The following is a 23,488-nucleotide window of genomic DNA, read 5'->3' as shown; positions in this document are numbered from 1 at the left end:
AACCCGTTGACTTTGATTTTGACCGAAAATTCCAAATTTCTGAAAAGTCATATTTTATGCTTTCGATGTCTTGAATCCGAAGTCCGTTTCGCCAAATTCGAACCCGGTAAGCTGTTTTTCACTGATTTATCACCCGATTCGACCCGTTTATCGTAATTAAGCTCTGTTTTTGATATAATTTATGTTGATACGTATCTGAGGAATTATTAGAAGTTGAATTGAAGATCAAATCCGTTCGAATGGAATTTTTATGGTCGATCAGTATTGCACGAAAATTGAGGTAATACTTTACTATCTCTTTATGCTTTATGGAATATGTTGATATTGAAATGCATGAACAAGATAATGTTGGTCACTTTGGTGGAGTTGAATAATTTATACACTCGATATGATGTAGAAATTCTGTAACTGATTACGGATTGAATGACTAATATAAGAGATTGAGGAATTGTTAGATTAAATTACAAGTTTGTGATTAGTGATAAAGAAATCAGCCCTGTATCTGCAACTTATAATTTATTTCATCAAAGGTTAAGTGTTAAAGGTACTTGGATGAGAAATTGTGAGAATAATCTGGTAGGGTAAAATTACGAAAATACCCTTATGTTGTAAGATGACAAGAATTGTCCCTGGAAGTTGGTTAATAACTCTGAAAAGACATATTGATCCGGTAAAATTATTGATGTGCATAAGAAATACTAGTTTTGATTAGGAAATGCGGATAACCGATTTTTAGTCTTATGAGGGTTTGTGAAGGATACTAGAAGTCTGTTAAGGGAATCATTTCAAGATCAGAGTGTTCAAGAAATCAATTAATCATAGGATCTCTAAATTATAATTATTTTCGTTAAGAGCTAATATCGAAATTATCTGGTTAAGAAATTACAGAAATACCCTTGAGAGGTAAAATAGTCCGAGTTGACCCTGAATGAGAAAATACTTTGAGGATTCGTACTTAACTCGATTAAGTACGGATTTGATTGTTAAGATCTTGACTTAGTTCAGGAAAATTCTTGATATTCCGTTTGTAAAATCTGAGAAGACACTTGACCCAGAAATATCCGAGTTATGAGTAAATACCTGAAGAATAATTTGTCAGGGTGTTCTGTTGTCATAATTGTTCGAAAGGACTGAAATAAATGATAAGATTGAATTTAATAGTAAGATCAGACGGAACGAAATGATTGAAATACGATGAATCTGTAAAATGACCAAAATACCCCTGTAATGGAAATGACCCAAGAATACCACCAAGCTCAAGAATGATTGGATATCTTTGAGCTCTGAAATAAATAGAATAAAAATGAACACCAAAATTACCAAAATACCCTTGTGTCCTATTCTAAGTAAATGCCTTGGATTAATTAAGGAATCCAAATAAGCATAGGTGTTGGACTACCTTTAGAAGTTATGGATCACAGCTTAAGTAAATTGATCAATCTTAAGGATATGCCAGTACCTGAACGATATAGATATTACTGGAATGCGTGTTCGTCTTCTTAAGTTTGACTCGATGATAAATTTTGGAAGTATTCAACTTAGCTCAACTCTGGATCGCATTCAGTACTAAGAATTGAACGTTTGTTCAACAAATCAACCACGAAGACCAAATTGAATGGAACGGAAGTGCAACATGTGTCTGAAAATCAGGAACGCTTGAGTTACTCTGGAAAATCCCGAAGTATCTGGAATGGACTTGAATGCTAAATAAATTAAGTAACCACAAGGACTGAGGATTGAATAAGTGAGTTGGATGAATCTGGAAATGTTAATGAACATATATGATGTAATGTTCTTATGGATTATGAATTACAAAATCAAGTACGTCAGTATTTCATGATATGGTGAAAGCGTGAACATGAAATAAAGACATTGGAAGATTTATTCAACGTTAATTTCGAAAATGATATGAACAAGAATTTGTGGTATTAAAGAGTAAATACCCTGGAAGGAAAATGAATTGACCAGTCGACATAGATTGTTAAGGTTCTTAATCTTCGTTGTTAAGTTGTTCGATTATTCGATCAATTGATATGGATGTAAAAGATTCTGAATACCCTTCTGATTACGTACAACTTCTGAAAACTGTCCGAATAAGATATGATCTTGATAATTCATATTCTGAATAACTGATGATTCTGTCAGTTATTGAACTTTTTATAATAGTGATTCTAAATTCCGACATTCTATCGGTATACTGAAGATCCGAGTTTCTCTACTTGCTAAGATTATCCAGTACCTCTGAATAATATTTGTAAACTCTGGCGTGTTCCCTAATCATATAATTATTTTATCTGATTTCCGAATGGAATTCTATTCTGATACATAACCTGAATTCTGTATTGATTTCTGATCTGGATTTTGTTCTGATATTTGTTCTGAATTCTGTTTTGATTTATGATATCTCCGTTAATGACGGAAAAATGTTTTAAATGGGGGGTATTGTTGAAGGAAGAATTTCCGCAGGTTCTTCGGCTTTGTGCTCAGGGCCTTATATGATGTGTTGGGTTGGGTGTATAGTTCTGGGGAACCTACACATTATGTTGTGTTGGGATGGGGGTATATATATATATGTTTTAAAAAAGATCTGAAAAGTTACATAGTTTTTGGGAACACACTAGATAACCTATTCTGATCTCTTGAACTCAGTCATCTGAATATTTCTCTGAAACGAAAGCTCATTGTCCGTTACCACCTGAAATATCAGTAGGATCTCTGCTCAGCATAAAATCTATAAATGTTCGGAAACAATAAGGAAATATATATTTATTTGTATATGCACGTTCATCAACATCATATGGTAGTTCTGTATTACTGAGCTTTCCAAAGCTCACTCTATTACTCATCTTTTCAGGTTAAAAGAATTGTACCAGTGCATCTATCGACTTTAGTAAGGGAGTTCTTCCGGCGTTGTTACAGAGTACGGTACATGTGATTAGGGGGCATGTAATTGTATTTTGTTTTATATACGAGTCTGAAAATCTGTTTTATTTTTAAATAGTGGCAAATGATTTTATAAGTTTACATGTTCTGATAAAAGGGTTTTAAAATTTCTGCTATTTTTACAGTGGGTCGCTCCGGTGGCCCTAATGTGAAACCTCAGATCGGATCGGGTTACCCTTATCGATCTGAGGGGGTTACAAACATTCCCCCTACAACAGAACTTTCAAAACCTTTCACTCATTCCTTTCAGGCTCAGCAACCTCAATTGCCAAAATCTTCTCCGTAAGCTGAACAAGTAACAACCATGGTTTTCAGAACCGGACCGGTAAGCGAATCGGTCGTGCTACCGGTTCACTGGTTCAACCGATCGAATCGGTCAAACCGGTCGGAAGAATCGGACGATGTCATAATTAATTAATTATTTAAAAAATTAAATAAAATACGAAAAACATTTAATAAAAAATAGTTTTTTTATATCACAAGTCATATTCAAGCAAGTCATAACATATAAGTTAAAAACCATAAAATCAAGTGAAACAAAATGATTCAAATCAACTACAACATAATATTTAAGGTAAAACATATTATAATAAATATAATTACATAACTATAATCAAAAAATAAATTTGGGGCTAAAAAATCATAACAAACGATGTTGTTTGGTTTAATTTTTTTTTAAAAAAAATCCCACGTGGCTAAGAAACATAGAAGAGCATCATAAAAGTCTAAAGAGTAAAAATATGAGAACAAAAAAATCCCACATGGCTAAGAAACATAGAAGAGCATCCTAACTGACTTCTATAAATAATAGAGGTAATTTGGCATTCAAATTCATAGAGCCTTTTGGTGAGCACAGAGTGAACTATTCTTTCGCTTCAATTGAGCTCGAATTTCAAACTTTAATCGAGCTTCTAATTTTTTTTTGAGTTCAGGCCTTTTTGAGTTCAAGTTTCAATATTATATTTTGAGTTCGAGTTGAACTTGATAATTTTTAGTTCGTGAGTTTTTGAGTCGAGTTGAGCTTACTTTTAAAGTTTTCGAGTTCGAGTCGAGCTCAGCAATACTCGAGTTTGACTTAGCTCGTTTAACAAACGACGTCGTTTGATTTATTTTTAGGAAAAAAATAGAACCAATGGTTTACGGTATGGTCCGGTTTGAACGGTTCACAGCCGGTTCAGTGGTTCCTTACGATTTACTAGTAGCGGTTTAACCGGTGTAGAATGAACCGGACCAGGCAGCGGTTCCCGGTTGAACCGACCGGTCCGGTTTTCAAAACACTGGTAACAACTGCCGCCTGTACTTTAAAAACAAAGGTGATGATAGTGGGTTCGTCATCACATCTGCAACTTGTTCACAAGCTGGAACCTCATAAACTTGCAATTTGCCAGCCACATTCATCTTCCAAACGAAGAACAAATCAAGTTTCACATGCTTGAACTTTGAGTGAAGAACCGGATTAGCACACACCACCTCGACACTTAAGTTATCACACAAAAGCGTAGGGCGACCATGTGGGACAACATGCAACTCTCCTAGCAAAGAATCAAGCCAAACAACTTCAGCAGTTGCACAAGCACGATACTCCGCTTCAGCCGTGGAATGAGCAACCACCTGTTGTTTGCGAGAACTCCAGGAAACAAGATTTCCTCTAAAATAGGTGCAATAACCTGTGGTGGAGCGTCGATCGTCAACATCTGACCCCCAGTTTGCATTAGCAAAATGAGTCAAAGCAAGTCGAGAGAAAGCTGAAAAGCGCATACCAAAATCAATTGTACTCCGTAGATAACGCAAAATCTGTTTCACAACCCAAAAATGCACATCAATAGTAGCTTGTATAAACTGACACACTCGATTAACAACAAACGCTATGTCTGGTCGAGTTATCACAACATACTGTAACGCACCAACAATGCTCCTATATTGATCACTATTTTCAATAGGAGATTCCTCTGTGACCGAGAGTTTTCAATTTGACACCATAGGAGTAGGAAGCCCTTTGACATCTGCAAAACTATATTTGTGCAACAGCTTTCGTACATACTTTTGTTGACTCAATACAACTCCACCCGACTCATAACAACTTCTATACCAAGGAAAAAATGAAGTAGACCAAGATTCTTCAACACAAACTGTTTATTGAGTTTCTCAACGACTGACTGAACCTCATTCTCACTATCACCAGTGAGGATTATATCATCTACATACACCAGTAGATATACGACACTACCAACAGTTTTCTGAACAAATAACGAGGAATCAGACTTGGCTAACACAGAACGTCCAGCCTCTAAGAATTACTTTAGGCTCTCGAACCATGCCCGAGGTGCCTGCTTCAGACCATATATCGCCTTATGTAACTTACATACAAGACTGACATCACCCTGCTCATAACCTAGTGGCTGCATCATATACGCTTTTTCAATCAAAATACCATTTAGAAAGCCAATATTAATGTCCACTTGTCTAAGCTTCCATCCTGGTTGTTAAAGAAATCCCTTGGCCACGAGTCGAGCTTTATATCTCGCTATAGAGCCGTATGCATTTCTTATAACTTTTAAGAGCCACTTGCAGTCTACAACCTTCCTATTTCCTGGCAGAGGAGCAAGACTCCAAGTTTCATTCTTCACCAATGCCTCATACTCAGCCTCTGCAGCATTCTTCGAGTGAGGACTCATCTTGGCTTCTTTAATGTTTCTCGGTTCTCTGTCAATACACACAACATGAAAAACCTTTGGCTTTAAAATACTCTTGGTTATCATAAGATGAATATTAGTCTCCATGGCATCAATATGTAAGTCAACCTGACCTTAAAAAATAAATTGAATTTGGCTTTCCTGCAACATTTGAACCAAGATTATTTGCATTAAAACTCAAGTTTCATGAGCTTCAAGAGTAGCAGTACTCTCATGCTTCAGCTTTACCTCAAATTCCTCGGATCATCAAAATATATCTTTACTTCAAGATTCATGTCGGCTACTTGTCTACAAGGATAAATCCTTGTGACTATGCTTTGTATACCGAATATCCAAATGAAATTTTTAATTTCGATTTGTGAGTTAATCTAAGCAACAACAATGTTGTAGATCTTAAAACGTTGAATTTTCAAAAGCTACCGACTCGGATTATGTTGTTTCAACAATAACTAATTATGATCTCAGTTTCCTCTTAGCAAACAATTTTGCTAAGTGTGTTCACAGGAAGTCGAATGTGCTTCAATAAGTCGATCCTTCCTCCCACATTAATCATAACAACATCCAGACTAACGCCGACTTTTGGTTTTGAAATCGTTTTGATTTGAAAATAAGCCTAGAAATCAGAGAGAAAAATCCGAAGCGATTTAAGTGCCTTACAATTCTCGCATCTGAAATTGAGTCATCACTTTAGCCTTCGACTTTAAAGAAAATTAGCTAAGCATGAAAAAAGTCATACTTAGCATATTTGAAAAACTTAAAATAAAGTAAAAAAAATACGAAAAACTTGAAAGAAAATAGAGGAGAGAATTTTATAAAGCTAGAGAGAAGAAGAAGATTAAATTCTCAGTTGTGAGAGATGTTTTTCTAGGCTTACCCTGAGAGGGTATTTATAGCCTTCAGAATCCTAAAAACAAGATAAAGATAAATCCTAAATTAAAGAAGAAAATCCTAATTAAAATACTTAAAACTATTTAAACTAAAATACCTAAAGCAAAGATAAGATAAAATATAATATTTAAAATAATATCCTAAAACATGAGTTTAATTTAAATCCGAATTGCAGAGACGTACGACTGATCCATTCGTTCTTCTAGAAGCGCTGACTGGACCTTCTAGAAGGTGCTGACGTCATCACCTCGTCAGATGTTTTATGCCAAAAGTCATGCCCACTAATCCAGCTTTGATTCCGAAAATAAAAAAAACTACAGAATTCTGTCATTTCAGTGCAATTTCCAAAATCTAGCGTCTTGCACAGAAAATGAATCAAAACGAATAAACAAGCCATAAAAACCAATGATTACGGAGCAATTTAAAAGCAAAATAATAATCAAATGAAACACTTATCAATCTTATGCACCTCAACAAATAATTCAATAACTGATATATTTGTTGAGTCATATACTTCAATTATGGTTCTAATATCATCATCATCTTCAACTGGTACTGCATCATAAGTGATTGGATTGGGATATATCATAAACTTGTACCTCAACCCATCAATTGTAGCTTGTATTTTTCTTTCTATCATCGCATTCATTTATATAAATGTGATGTCTCTTTTAAACATCATATTTATATGTCTTTTAGATTGAAAAACTTTCTAAAAATATTTTGCTATTGCTATTATTTAAATAATAATTAAATTTTTTAATACTATTTTCAATAAGTAATAAGGCAAAATGATCTAATTGTTTGATCATTTGTAATCCAAATACTAAATCACTACTATTAAAAATTTATACTAATGATTCAAAAGTTAAATAAAAACTAAAAAAATTATAAAACTGAAATAGTAATACTTCAAATAAAATTTATTCGCACTTGAAAACTTCTTCCCCAACTTGATTTACAAAAACTATATCGAAACAACTTTTTAGTCACTCTTTAATATGCAAATGAACTCAACAATATCATTTAATAGAATAATACGAGGTAAAATATAAAAAAAATTATATATATCATTCGAATACTTACTCAGGAAAATTACATTCTCTACTTTATTTCAACACTGCCTTTCGAATCCTTCCCTTTCAACAATACTATTTTTTCACTCTTCTTCTGTTGGGTAAGTGTAAACAAGCTCTCCCTCTCCCATATATAATATCATCATCAATAATTCATTGATTGAGCATCAATAATTCACTGCACCAACAATGCTTCACTTCACGGGCAACAACTGCTTTAAAGTAATTGGATTAAACGAGGCATGGGCAGCAGTTGCATTAAGGCAACTTTTCATGCATGCAGCATGCCTCTGCATGGGCAACAACTGCATTAAGGCAGCTTTGCATGCATGCAACATGCCTCAGCATAGGCAACAGATGCATTAAGGCATCTTTGCATTCATCATGCGATTGAGAAGAGATTCTTGCTAAAGACGCATGTCAATAATCTAGTCTTCACCTTGAAGACGTGTAGAATTCATGAAGTCTTCAAATGCCACCATGAAAGTTGAAGAAGTGAGGAAATCCTAGAGTCTTCACGTTGAAGATGTGTAGCAATCATGGATTCTTCTCCAAGTCGCATGAAACCCTACACGTCTTTAAAGATAACTGTAGAAAATGCCATATTTGGGTAAATATACTGTTGGGTGGATTATTTGGGGAAATAAAATTTCCCCATGCATTATCCTAGCATTTTTGCTTGTATAAAAATATCAATTATATACAAGTGGTAGAAAAACATAGTCGCTCTCCTTCCCCTCTTTTTTTCCCTTTAAAATATGTGTCATTTTTTATAGATCAAATCAACCTTTTCTTATTTGATTTTATTTAGTCAGCAACGACACTGGTTTTAATACTGGTTGCTAATCGTTGGTTGTCTTTTCTCTTTATTTTTTAAGTTTTTAAATAAGAATAATTATGTCATTGTGACACGTTTACCTCTATATTTATGGCATTTTTTCTGTCTTTTGGTAGTTTTTGGTTATTTTGTCGTTATTTTCGTTTATATTTTTCTCAAGGTTGGATTTGACATCACCACGACTGATAAGATGGAGCTTATTTGTTATCCACATTTTAAGTTCATGGATAGTTTTCTTACATTGCTTGACTTTGATTTGCGATTTGTCGATGATCTTTTAATTTCTTCATCCCTTTTGTGGTTCATTTGCTGGTGTAGTTAGATTTGTTCATATCTTTATTTTGTTCGAACATTTTAATTAGATTTTTAACATTTTCCTTCAATAATGACTTTCTATAAAAAAAAACAATATATATATATATATATATATAAGTGTATTCTAACACCTCTATCCACTTATATATATATATATATATATATAATTACATAATTAGTAGTAAAAGTTTAACGTCATAAAAAATAATTAATAGACAGATAAAAGTGGTACAGTAAAGGTTTAATATAAAAAATATTCAAATTATACGTCTTTTCTCATTTAGGTGTCTAAATTTTTTCAGTCAATTCAAGTGTTTAACGTTACAAACGTTATCATTTTCAGTGTCTCGACCATAATGACCGTTAAAATTTTCTGTTAAACGACACATGTCGTATTTATATAATTTAAAATTTATTTTTAATATTAATTTAAAAAATATTTTTTCTTAAAATAATTCCCCCCACTATTCGTCCCCCACCCCCAACACTCTTCGTCCCCTTCATCCAATTTCAAATCTCCATGGACTGAAACAGTAAGTAAGCAAGGGTGACCCTCGATTAAGGCTAGTAATCTTATATTCCAGATTAAGGACAGTCAACGATTATTATTAGATTTAGATATCGAGTATTTGAGATTTTAAAAATTAGAAAATTAAGTTTACGAATTTAAAAATTTTGAGGATTGCGATAATATTAATGGTGATCTCTGATTAGTTAGTGTCCGAAAACGAATGGATGATCGTTCGATGAAAGATGGGTGACCGAAGATAACCGACGGTCGGAGTAGAGGGAATTCGAATAATTTTTTTAAGAATTTATTTTTTTAGATTTTAAAATATTTAGAATTTTAAAAAATAATAATAATTTTATGTTTTTTTAAAAAAAATAAAAAAATTTAAAATTATATAAATATAAGACCTGTCAGTGAACGGAAATTTTTGACGGTGTATAAACTAGGAAAAATTTAAACACCCAAAAGGAGAAATAGGTATAATTTAAACACTTTTTCATATTTAGCCTACAATGAAATATACAAACGAAAATCGATTGATACTCTATATGCCAAGTCCAAATCTTATAGTGCAATACTATCTGGGAAAGAAAAAGTAAAATTAGAGGAATGAGCTGAAAAAACTAAGTGTTTAGTGACGTGCAGAAAAAATATATAGATGTTAAAATAATTTGTACAATTTGTAAGTTCCCCATAAGCTTACACCTACAACAAGGTCTTCTATATATAGCATGTGTGGCAGGGCGGATGCATTAAGCTCCTTAGAGGGCCAAGTATTATTTAAATAAAAAAGTGAAATTTAGTGTGATTTATTAAAAAGTTATGAACAAAATTAAAATTTTGGACCATATTCTTTTGGATCTGCAACTGATGTGTGGTAAGTGTGGGAAAGAATCACCCTTATCGCAAAGGTACCTGCAGCAAATACTTACAAGTCCAAAAGCATGAAATTCTTCTTCTTTTGACAACTATATCTGGAACAATAAAAATAAATATGCATTTTCAAAAACATGCATACAAATAATTGAAATGACGGCAATCAATAATTATGCTTCTTTTAAAATATGTTAATAATCATGTTGGTGATCGACGATATGTATCTTTAGCTTCGCTTGATAGGCTTCTGGAGGATGCAAGTTTGCAGAACATTTCGGAAGGTGAACTTGTTCAAAATGCTGGAAATTACTTTGTAAGATAGATAATTGTTAGTGTCATAACCATTTTTTTACAAAACAATTATTTATTATTTTAAAAACAGTTACAACTTTATTTTTGGAAAAATTGATGATTTTGAATTAAATTGGATAGAGTCGCCATCAACCTTTGGGTTAGGTAGGTCGAATACCTAAAAACGTCTTTTAAAAAAATTAATTTTAAGAAAAATAATTTTAAGACAAAAAAAAAAGCTATTCTGCGTCACCAAAGATTCAATTAAATGGATTCGAAAGTCGGTTACGCGTGGGGAAGTATTAGCACCCCCACAGCGCCCAAATTTTGGTACCTAAACAGTTATATGTTGTTTAAATATTGAGAATTACAAATTCAAAAATATATTTAAATTACGATCCTATTATTCATTTAACTTTATTTAAAAAGTGTCAACTTTCGGATGATTAATGCCTTTTTGTATGAACAATCTTCGGGAAAACACTTCCTTTGCAGTTAAGAGATTTTCTAATAGATTCCTCACAAACGATGTTTCTTTACAATTTTTTAAGATAAAATAACAAAACAACAATTTATACGAAAAACCATAAAAAAGATACATTCTCTTTAGTTGAGAGATATCTTCGTAGATTTCTCTCATATTGAAATTTCTTTATATTTTTGCATATTAAAACCAAGATGATTTACAAACAAAGTGGAAATGAAAATTTCCTACAAAGAATGCTTTCAACAATTACATGATTTATATACAAACATATATAAAATTATAATGATTGATAAACAGTAAAATTACAAATCTGTATCAAAATACATATTTGCAAACATGATCAACTAAAATACTAACAAAAGTAATTATTTAGGACTAAATTGCAAAAATAGAAAGTTAAAGAGCCAAAATAGCAATAACAAAAAGTTAAAGAACCAAAACAGTAAAAATGGAAACTTAAGGGACTAATGAAAAATACGCTTAAAAGTACATGGACTAAAAAAATTAAACCAAAAATACATAACATCTATCAGAAATGGGTAAACCACGAAAACGATACCTACAAGTAACCATTTTTCAAAACAAGCCAAACTTAGGAGATTTAAAGTACAAATTTCCCCTGAAATTTTCTATAAATAACAAATTTTTTTATTTTCATTTCATTTGTTTTTAAATTATTTTGAGAGAGAGGGAGAGAGAGTCTCCATTCTCTCTAGAAAATCGGCAATCGTCGGTGGTTACTTTCGTCGGCAGTCAGCTTCGTCGTCGCCAGTTACCACATGACGTCGCCGCACCGTAACGCAGCCACCGCCGCTAGTGGTCGATGGTCACTAAATTTCACCGGGAGGTCCATCTTGGCCTCTCCATCTTGGATCTGGGGTCGATTTTGCATTAATCGGCTCCGTTAGTCGTAAAAAGGCCGAAAACCGTTCGATTTTCTTTTCTTCGATCCGCCGCCATCCACCGTCTGATCGTGCTGATTTTTTAGTATGTTGTTCGTGTTGGCCTTGCGCAATTTTCACCGTTCGGATTGTTGATCATAGATCCCTATCGCCAATGAAATTCCGACATAATGTAAGAACCTTTTTTTTTCTTGTATTTATTTTATTTCCGATTTTGGTTGTTTTGTTTGATTTTGTAGGATAAAAAAACTAAAAAATAAAAAAAATAATAGTAATAAAACTTTGCTGATAATTTTTATTACATTGCTTGAAACCATGGAAAAAACCCTTGTTTCGAATCGAAAACCCTTACATTTTTCGAGAGCCCCTGATTTCTTTCGTTCGAATGCTTTCTTTTGTCCCCCTTTTTCACACACACCGAATGCCCCCTTTATATTTTTTTCACTCACCTAATCTCCTTGTTTTTTTCTTTTCTTTTTTTTTCATATGATGAGATATTGATGTAGTGGGTGAGGTATAATTTTGCTTTTTGTTTTTTATTGTGGCAGATTTTTGGCTGATTTGGGTACTGTTTTGAGTGTTGTTGATTTTTAAAACCTCACTATTACAAATGGGTAAATTGGAGTTTAGTCCTTGGATTTTGTTCCCTCTTTAATTCTCAGATAAAATTAGGGTATTATAGTTAGGCTTTGAATATTTAGAACGGTGGATCTCGAAAGATATCTGAAAACAGTATAGTGTGCTCATATTTATGAATTTTTAGAAAGTTATTCTATTTCTTAGGATGTTAAGAATTTTGTAGTCATTTATTCTATAACCTTGATTATCATTATGTGTTCTTTTTCTCTTTTTAATGGGAAGATTTTTTTATCGAAGACATAAGATAATCTTGTATGACAGTTTTTTTCCATAAAAGTCATATTATTGAGAGAGAAAATGCACTCATGACTATTATTTTATTTTGATTAAGCTAAAAAAGATAAAACAATAACGTAACACGAACTTGAACACATTTAGACTCATTGAAAAGTCTAATAATATATTTTCTGAATTCAAAAATTGTCTGAACGAGATCTGCTGAATGTGATCCATACTCAATCGTGAAACACGATTGGGTTGCAATTTGAATACTTTATCTTCATACTCAATCATGAAACACGATTGAGTTACTATTTGAATACTTTATCTTTATAATAAACCTATCTACCATTGTGATAAAAGAGAGAAAAAGAAGAAGAAAAGCATCATTTGTTCTTCTGTCAGTATAGGTTCCTTGTTGGCACAGTTGGGTTCAGCATATGAGGGGCGTAATCTCTACTAAAGGCGAAAAATCCAAATTAATCCTCTACTGAAGGCGAAATATCGAAGAACACCAAAATCAAAATGATATACTTTGTGTCTGCCTTTTTTGTCTTTATATTGTTTCTTCGTTGGACGCAGTTGACAGACCATACACTCTTTTAATCTTTCAATTAATCTCTCTTCCTATTGTCAATTGATCCTTCCTCCAGACATGGATGAAAGTTTGAGAACAGCTTCTCTAACCGGAAATGTTGGTGATTTGTACAGGTTAATTCGGATAGATGGAAATGCTTTGAGGCGCTTCGAGGATGTGGAGTTTGTGGACACCCCTTTACACATTGCTGCAGAACAAGGGTGCATTCGATTCGCAATGGAGATAATAAACCTCAAGCCATCATTTGCTCGGAAACTGAACCAGGATGGCTTGAGCCCCATGCACCTCGCGCTTGAAAAAGGGCACAAAGAGATGGCGTTGCGTTTCATGGAAATGGATAAAGATGTTGTTCGTGTCAAGGGGAAGAGTGGTAAGACTCCTTTGCACTTGGTAAGTAAAGTTGGAAACCACGATGGTATGCTGGATAGATTTCTAGAGGCTTGCCCTGAATGTGTTCTAGACGTTACGACTAAGAACCGCACTGCTTTGCATATTGCAACCAAAAATAAGAGACTGGACGTTCTTCAAGTTCTAATCCGAATGCTTCGAAAGAAAGACAAAGACTATTATCGGGAAGTGGTGAACCGGAAAGACGAAGATGGCAATACTGCACTTCACATAGCTGCTGGCAATAATCAACCTCAGGTTTGATGACTTATCTGCTTTAATAGTTAATATTACATAGATTATTTTGTACGTCGTTGACATTTTAATTGATTGTAGCAGATGCTCAGATTACTATTAGACTGCAAAGCTAATAAGCATGCCACCAATCAGGCTGGTTCGACGGCACTGGATGTTGCAATAGGGCAAAGTTACAGAGAAAGCATCAGTATTCTGCGGGGTTGCTGTATTCCAAGAGTTTCAAACTTTAAATATAAGATGGAGAAACAAATCGCCAAGTATCTAACCAAGGCATCGTCACTAATTTTTTCGGATATGGATAATATATCAGGGAAGACCGCAATGCTTTACTAGTAATTTTAGGACTGCTTCTTACGGTAACTTTTCAAGCCGCTCTTAGCCCGCCCGGTGGTGTCTGGCAGGATGAAAGTTCCTCAGAGTCTAAAGGGTCGTATGATCGATTATCATTGGGGATGTCAGTCTTGCCTCAATACGAATTTCTTTTATTCTATGTTCCGACCTATGTGGTGTTCATCGTTACCTTTTTCCTAACACTAGCCCTGCTCAAACCTTTTCCCAATGGTTTCCGGACAACACTTCAAGTACTACTCGCATTTCTTGCAATATGCTTTCACCGATCAATAATTATCATATCCTCGGCCTATTCAACAGTCACAGTTATCAATATATTATCAGCACTTGTTTTCATTTTAATGTTGTTCATGTGTATCACATATGAAGTTTCGAAAATCAGCGTTTCAATCGTGGGATGTTGGATATTCACTGAACTTTGGCCCTCCGCTCCAAACATACTACACCTTTCTGATGAAGAAGAAACAATAGTTGCAAGCGTAATTCTAGGATTATTTTTATTCCTTTTTCTGTTTGATAACTTCTGGAAAGGAACCATTTTAGTTGTAGGTAATGGTTTAGCTGTTTGTATAATTTTCATTAGGCATGGTTTCTATGGTGGCGTTTACCTACAAACACCTCTTATAAGCGCAGGAAGTTGGTTTTTCTTTCATCTATGTCGAATCTGCATAAAGCGATGTATTCGCAATAGGAATGGTTGAGAAAAAGATATGATCCCTAAACAAAAACAACCGTCAATGGTGGAATTTCATCGACAGGTGGAGATGGAGAATTTTGGTCCGTGGATGGTGATAGAACATCGAAAAAGAAGGAATTTATGCAATAGTTTTGAGATTCTTAGTGGGGAAAAAGTAGTGATCAAAGGTTGAACGATACTTAATGTTCTTGACAACTTTCAGGATCACATCTTTCACAAGTTAAGAATAGATAATTATTGCACGAATCAAGTTACCTTAGTGGTTAAAAGAATTGTTATTCATAGACGTTCAGAGTTCAAGCACCAATGACCTCCCATCAGGGGTGATTGAGCATTCATTGTCAATTTGTTAAAGAGTATTTAGAACGGATACTACTTTATAATCATCTTAGCTTAATAAAAAATAATTAACTATTTTGAAGTTAAAGATGAAGATGTCTCATGCATATCAATTATTTTTACATGTATAGACATCGAATAATATTTGAAGATTTAAAGATAAATGATATTGTAACACTTAGAAATTACTTTTTGACCAATTAAGATGTGATGCTTCTGGATGAGCTAAGATACAATTGTTATGGACCAACTAAGATATAATGCTTCCAAACCAATAATTTATTATCTTCGTTGAAGGTAAAAGTTATCTTTATTCACATTTTTACAATCACCGAGTACGCAATAGATATATTTATATTTATATTTAAGATCCTTTTAATATGTGTGCACATATAAAATTCATATTTAATTTATCAATCTACAAGTCAAGTGTAACACCCATTTCGAGCACGAGTTAGATCAGATATCACATGAAATTTTCAAAACATTCTTTACCTAATTTTAGTAAAATTTTGTTTCTCTAATATCATTGATAAATTAATTATATCAAAATATATAAAATATACTTTCAAACTATTCTGGTTACAATTAACACATAAACTAATGACTTTTAGAAGTATAACTTGTAACACCCTAAACTCGATTGAGCCTAAAGTGTCACATTGGGCTACCGAGGCAACCCCTTATTTTTAAAACGTGTTCATTTTCCTTTCAAACATATTGAATGGTATCATAAACAAAACATAAATAATTATAAAACATTTTACAAAACCGGAGCTTCATGACACATAATATAAAACCAAAATAATGCAAACTTGAGTTTTATAAACTAGATACATAAGTAAGGTTCTATTAATACATATAGCTACTTGTCGACACCGTTTTTTGCTCGGGTGGGAAAAAACTAGTGCGACTTGAGGGTTTTCAGAAAAGATTTTTAAGAAAAATAGGAGTCGTCACTAATCATTTGAAGGTGCGATTGTAATACCTAAAATAAGTAATTTTAAAAAATATTTTATTTTATAAAAAATATCAATTTTGTCTGTGAAAACTAGAAATAGGGTTCGAGAGTCAATTACACGTGGAGGAATGATGAGCATCCCCACAGCGCCCAGAAATTGACACCTAGTTGATTACCTTATACTTAAAAAAATGGATTTTTTTAATTCGAGATTTTATTTAATTTAAAACCCACCATGGATGCAAACTTGGAAGAGGATGTCGGTTTACCAAGACCAATAACAACCACCCTCGAGCATTTACGCGAAAGCTTTGTTATCAATCCCAATAAACGAACATTGCCTCGAGGATTTAGAAATCATGGTGCGGAATTTTGAAAAAGATGTCTTCTTACTTCGAGAATTACAAGTGGTCACCCCTTAAGCATAATGCGGGGATACACTATTAACTCCTTGGTAAATGAACATTGCCTATGCTAGGTTGGTTAATTAAGACAATTCCTAACTTAAAGTGTCAAATTATGAAAATTAAAGAACCTAAAGGACTAAACCTAGAAATGGAGGCTCTATTATTAATCCAATTTGATTTTAACTAGTTATTGAATCGAATAATTGAAATGGTCCCTCGGGCATGTTAATGCGAGAGCCAATTCAGATTACTCCCTAAATTAAATGACTAGATTGAAATCTAACCTAAAGTGGAGGCTCTAATTAACCTATTTAATTTTGTCAAATGAATACCTAATCTAAGAAATTGAAGGACTAAATTGTTTAGAATCGAAGGATAAGACTCTAATTATTAACCCTAATTACCTTTTACAAATTATTGAATCGAATAATCAAAATGAACCTTCAAGCATCTAAATGTGAAGGCCAAATCGAATTATTCCTTAAATTAAAGGACTATAGTGTAATTCTACCTAAATGGAGGTTCTAATTAATAACCTAATTGATTATTGAATCGACTAATGAAGACATAACCCCTAACATAAGCAGAAACTATTTTAAGAATCCTTTTAACTAACATAAATGAAGACCTAATTAAAAGAAATAAATCTAAAGGTGTAATCTAAGTCAAATATCTTAATCTAAATGTAAATTAAAGAATAAAAAAATAATATCGTACTCAAATGTTAACAGCAATATGAAGCAAGTAAATATGGAAAATAAATGCGTTTAAATCAAAAGAAATAATAAAGGTTAAAAGGAGGAAAACACTAGTAAAAACTAAAAGAAAATTAAATTAAAATTTAACTAAAAGATAAAAGGATTGAAGAGAAGGAAACGACAGATTTGGGCGAATGTCATGGGTCAAGCGGATTTAAATAAATTTAAGAGAATTTCCAATGAGTGTTGGTACAAGTGGTTGAGATTCAGGAATTCGAGTTTGTAAGGCCAACTTCGAATCGCACCACCGTCACCTTTGGTGGGCAATCTATAAAGTCATATGTAAATCTCAATTGGGTTTTAGGTATGCCCTGGCCCTTGATAGGGAGAGTCACCCCTGACCTAAACTTTTGTGTACCAAAAAATAAATAATTAAATATATTTAAGAGAATTAAAGAAATTTGATAACTTAAAGAAAACTACATTAATTACGCAAGAAATAACTACTACATTTAAGGGAATTAAAAAAATAAATTTTAAAGAAGTACTTACCTTAAGTAAATCGGAATAAATTTGGAGAGAGAACAAAAATACTAAACGATAATTAAGTAAATTAAGTGAAGCCAAAGAAATGGATTAAATTACATTAAAATAAATCGGGAAGGCCAAATTATTTCGCCAAATTACAAGGGGTAGAACCAAATTTCATGCAATTAAGGTCTAACATATAATAAAAATAAAATACACATGCAATTCCAAATAAATAGAAAAACAAAATAATGGCCTAATTGAAACAAATACAAACATAACAGCGAATTCAAAATAAATTAAAAAGAAAGATCTAGAGACAAAATGTAAAAATGTGGCTAAAGTACAAGGACTTTAAAGAAATTAACCCTAATCATCCTATATAGATACCTAATTATAGATTAACCCTAACCTAAACTCACCTTAGCCCTTCAGCCTCCTCATCTCTTTGTTCTCTCACCCCTTTCCCTACTTCTCTCAGCCGACACCCCAGACCATGGCTTTCATTGTCGCTGGCCACCATCAACGGTGGTTAGATGACCACGAACCAAAACCCAAAACACCCTAAACGCTTCGATCTACTCATCTAAACCTAAACTGAGACCTAAAACCATCAAAACTTGTAACATCCTGAAATATGGGTTAGGAGTTTCGGGTTTATCCATTTGGGATTATGAATGATTTTACTCTAGTATAGGAAGCCTTGGACCCAAACATATTTGATTTGAGCTTGGGATTAGCCCAATTAGCTAAAAATGGGATGATTTTAATCATGTATGAAATGGGGAAGGACTAGGTGGGTAATTAACCTATTTTTCAAAGAAAAGGTTGAATTCCCGTTAAGAGGGATGATATCACGTCTGATTCCTCTCATATCTCTTTTTCATCCCAAGCTTTGTCTTCTTCCTCTATTCTTTTTCATCCTCTTCTCTCCCAAGTTGAGTTAAAGGTTGGGACTTTGAGAAATTTGAGCCTCCATTAAATCTTTCAAGTTAAGATTCGTAATCTACACTTCCTAAGCTTCAAGTTGAACTCTCATTTGCAAGTTTTGGCCAAGTTTCACAAAAAAAGGGTTTAGTGGGTTTTATGAAATTCTAAGTTTTGGCTCATTTTGTGGGTTTTGATTGGTAAGAGAACGTTTTTGGCTTCTCACTAAGGTTGAAAAATGAGCTAACAACTCATTAAACTTGTTTTGTTTAGTTCAAGAGCAAGGAGAGAGCTCAAAGGCTAGGAGAAAGGAAAATCTAACACTTGGGGTTATTTGAGGACGCTTTGCAATCACCTAGCTCCAAGGTAGCATGTTTCTAACTTATCTATACCACATGTAGATCATTGTATGCACATTTTGGTATGTTTTCTTCATGTAAGCATGCTAGAGTAATTTCATGACAAGTTCCGTTTTTTATGTTTGAAAGCTTGAAAGATGACAACTTTTAACCTCTAAAACCTCAAATAAGACTTTAATAAGCTTTTATAGTCTTAGAGGAGCATATAGGTGAGGTTTAGAGTCATTTTCGTGCTAGAATAGGGCATTCTGGTTAGTCAGTATTGATATTGGAAGAACAATACCAATAATATTCTTCGTGAAAGGCCAAAACCTAGCATTTTATAAAGGCAGTATCGATACCCCCTTCAAGGGATATCGATACTCGGGGTCCAGTATCAATACCCAGATGGCTAGTATTGATACTGAGACATTTTTGAAAAACATCAAAGATGATTTTAGTATCGATACTCATGAGAGTATCGATACCCATGGTATTGATACCCAAGTTTTTTCAAAACATCGAATCTGATTTTGGTTTCGGTACTTACTTGAGTATCGATACCCATGGTGATTTTTGGGCAATTTTTGTAATTTGGTTTGGGTGTTTGGGCTTAGGTGCATTTAATAGCCCCTAACATTTATCAAGAAGATTATTTTAGCCGTTATTATTTTTTTGGAGCATTTTGGCTGCCTACAATAGACTTTGAGGCAAAAAACTCTTCTATAGATGAAAACATTACTTAACACATGATTAACGTTATAAAATAAGAATGTTTTAACCTAAAATGAAACGTTGAGGGCAAAAATGTTTCAAAAAAGAACAAGGGACAAAATGATTATTTTGTCATATGCTAGAGAATTTTTTGCTCTAAAATGAAACGTTATAGGCCAAAATGCTTTGAAAATATAATAGAAGACAAAATGATCATTTTGATAAATGTTGGGGGATAATTTTAATAATATGTCTTTACTTAATTATACCAACCATCTCATACATACATACATACATATATTTAATAGAAGAACAGTGAGGAACATATCTACCATGATTGTGTCATGTTTATAATGTAATATATACGCGTGAAATCAGTAAGGAACATATCTTTTAACGGCTTATTACTTCAGTTCCCGCAAGATATATGAATTTTCAGTTTGGTTCTTTAAGAATTTTTCATCATTTTGTCTCTTATTTCGATAGATATGATATTCAAGCGGGCTACCACACAATGACACGAAATGTATACTGTGGGGAAAACTGAAGACTCAGATACATTTTCCATATCACTTCAACTTTGTTTTGGATGAACTTAAAAAGAAAAAAAGAAAAAGAAAAGAGCAGAACTCGATTCTTTCCTTTTTATGCATTGTATCACTTTGAATCAATTCTTATTTATTCTATTCTATCATATTTATATTACGGGTAAGTATTCGATGAAGTCGAGTCAAATCGAGTCAAAAAATTTTGAGTTAATAGAGTTGATAAGTCTCATTTTATAACTCAAACTTTATTTGAATTTTGTTTTTACTCGAGTTGCTCGAGTTTTTGTTTAAATTTGGTTGTAAATAAGTATAATGTTATGGTATTATTTGGTTGTAAATAAGTATAATGTTATGGTATTATTTGATTCCAATTTAAATCATTTGCTCGAGTTGCTCGAAGAACACCACAATAAAAATGATATACATTTTGTCTGCCTTTACTGTCTTTATACTGTTTCTTCGTTGGCCGCAATTCACAGACCATACAATCTTTCAATTAATCTCTCTTCCTCCAGACATGGATGAATGTTTGCGAACAGCTGCTCGAACCGGAAATGTTGGTGACTTGTACAGGTTAATTCGGGAAGATGGGAATGCATTGAGGCGCTTTGAGGATGTGGAGTTTGTGGACACCCCTTTACACATTGCTGCAGAACAAGGCTGCATCGACTTCGCCATGGAGATAATGAACCTGAAGCCATCATTTGCTCGGAAACTGAACCAAGATGGCTGGAGCCCGATGCACCTCGCGGTTAAAAAAGGGCAAGTAGAGATGGCGTTAGGGTTCGTGGAAATGGATAAAGATGTTGTTCGTGTCAAGGGGAAGAGTGGTAAGACTCCTTTGCACTTGGTAAGTAAAGTTGGAAACCACGATGGTCTCCTACTGCTGGATAGATTTCTAGAGGCTTGTCCTGAAAGTATTCGAGATGGTACCACTAAGAATCGCACTGCTTTGCATATTGCAACCAAAAACAAGAGACTCGACGTACTTCAAGTCCTAATTCGATGGCTTCGAAAGAAAGACAAAGACTATTATCGGGAAGTGGTGAACCGGAAAGACAGACATGGCAATACTGCACTTCACATAGCTGCTACCAATAATCAACCTCAGGTTTGTTGACTTATCTGCTTTAATAATTTATATTACATAGATTATTTTGTACCTTATTGACATTTTAACTGATTGTATCTTTTTTTTATTACATAAACCATCAATAAGCAGATGCTTAGATTACTATTAGACTGCAAGGCTGATAAGCATGCCACCAATCAGGCTGGTTCCACGGCACTGGATGTTGTAATGGGGCAAAATAACAGAGAAAGCATCAGTATTTTGCGGGGTTGCTGTATTCCAAGAGTTTCAAACTTTAAATATAAGATCCAGAAACAAATCTCCAAGTATCTAACGAAGGCATCGTCACTAATTTTTTCCGATATGGATAACATATCAGGCGAAGACCGCAATGCTTTACTAGTAATTTTAGGACTTCTCCTTACGGTATCTTTTCAAGCCGCTCTTAGCCCGCCCGGTGGAGTCTGGCAGGGCGAAAGTTCCTCAAAGTCTAGAGGGTCGTATGATCGATCAGCATTGGGGACGTCAGTCTTGCGTAATGAGGATTTTCTTTTATTCTATGTTCCGACCGATGTGGTGTTCATCGTAACGTTTTTCCTAACACTGGCACTGCTCAAACCTTTTCCCAATGGTTTCAGGACAGCACTTGAAGGACTACTCGCATTTCTTGCAGTATGCTTTCACGCGTCAATAATTTTCATAGCCCCATCCTTATCAGAAGCTAGGATTATCAAATTCTTATCTGCAATTGTTTTCATTTTAATGGTGTTCATGTGTATCACATACGAGGTGTCGAAACTCAGCGTTTCAATCTTGGCATGTTTTATATACATTTTAATTTGGCTCGACTTGACTGAAAACATGGAAGGTGTGATACACCTCTCAGATAAAGAATATTTCATGGTTGGTAGTGTAGTTCTAGGATTGATTTTGTTCCTTTTTTTGTTTGATAACTTCTGGCAAGGAACCATTTTAGCTGCAGGATGTGGTTTCTTGATTGATAATTTTGAGTTTTTTGGTTTTATCATAGGAAGTTGGTTTTTCTTTCATCTATGTCGATTCTGCTTAAAGCGATGTAATTGCTCTTATTTTTCTTTTAACTGCCTTCATTAGATAAATTAAGCCAATTTATTTTGCATCTATTCTCCTCCTTTAAGGTTGTTTCTGGAAGCTTAGGGGTTATTGTTTTTTTATTGGTTTTAGAATTCTGTTGTAATCTATCAAGTTTGTGGCTGGGCTTTCTTCCCAAATGTGTTGTACTCTTTTTACTAAATGAATATAATTGAAATTGACGAGAAAAAAAAGAGTAACCGTGCTCAATAGATAATCAAGTAAATCTAAAAGGTTGAACAGAAATATATTTTTAGCCATAATAATAACAAATTTATCTAATATTTGACTAAATAATTATTTATAGTTTTTATTTTTGAATATTAACCTTTTATTTTGAGGTAAAAATGTCTCTACTTCTCAATAAACAATTAACGCTCCAACAAAGAGTCTTTTGCTCTGAAATAACACGTTGGTGCTAAAATGCTCAAAAAATAATGGTTACAGTGATTATTTAATCAAATATTAAAAATTGTTTTCTTTTTACCTGAAACAAAATGTTAAGTCAAAATTCTCTAAAAATTATATAAAAAACTAAAATAATTATGTATTCAAACGTTATTTTTAACATTATGCTTATTTTTAACTTGCGGTAGATATGACATGTCAAGAATTAGGGATTGTCTCAGGAAAGGCGGGTTAATATACGGCTAATATACGGCATTACCGGATACATTAAAATGTATTTAATAAATTCGGTTTAACGGTACCTATTATGTTGACAACTAATAATGTTTTAGGTAGAAAATATGAAAAACTATTAAAAAATTTGGTAACCGGTAAACTTTGGTTATCGGTAAGTATCTATCATTTTTATAAAAGTGTCCATACTTTTAACATATCAAGTAAATTTTACCGGTTTTGTCATAATGAATCT

The 23,488-nt window shown here is 33.4% G+C and overlaps 2 protein-coding genes across 2 annotated transcripts; both read left to right on the top strand.

Annotated features, from left to right (window-relative positions):
- Window positions 1–13,652: 13,652 nt before the first annotated feature.
- LOC120202259 (ankyrin repeat-containing protein BDA1-like) lies at window positions 13,653–14,590 on the top strand. The gene is made up of 2 exons (XM_039202695.1): window positions 13,653–13,921; window positions 14,003–14,590. Exons 1-2 carry the CDS (start codon window positions 13,694–13,696, stop codon window positions 14,252–14,254), a joined length of 480 nt encoding a protein of 159 aa, XP_039058626.1. The 5' UTR covers window positions 13,653–13,693; the 3' UTR covers window positions 14,255–14,590.
- Window positions 14,591–20,946: 6,356 nt separating this feature from the next.
- LOC120202250 (ankyrin repeat-containing protein BDA1-like) lies at window positions 20,947–22,570 on the top strand. The gene is made up of 3 exons (XM_039202691.1): window positions 20,947–21,540; window positions 21,652–22,173; window positions 22,532–22,570. Exons 1-3 carry the CDS (start codon window positions 20,947–20,949, stop codon window positions 22,568–22,570), a joined length of 1,155 nt encoding a protein of 384 aa, XP_039058622.1.
- The last annotated feature ends 918 nt before the right edge of the window (window positions 22,571–23,488 follow it).

This window comes from Hibiscus syriacus, unplaced genomic scaffold (assembly GCF_006381635.1).
Source record: "Hibiscus syriacus cultivar Baekdansim isolate YM2019G1 unplaced genomic scaffold, ASM638163v2 tig00008386_pilon, whole genome shotgun sequence".
Lineage (NCBI taxonomy): Eukaryota > Viridiplantae > Streptophyta > Magnoliopsida > Malvales > Malvaceae > Hibiscus > Hibiscus syriacus.
The sequence above is the reverse complement of the archived record's forward strand: the minus strand, read 5'-3'. Positions and strand labels throughout refer to the sequence as shown.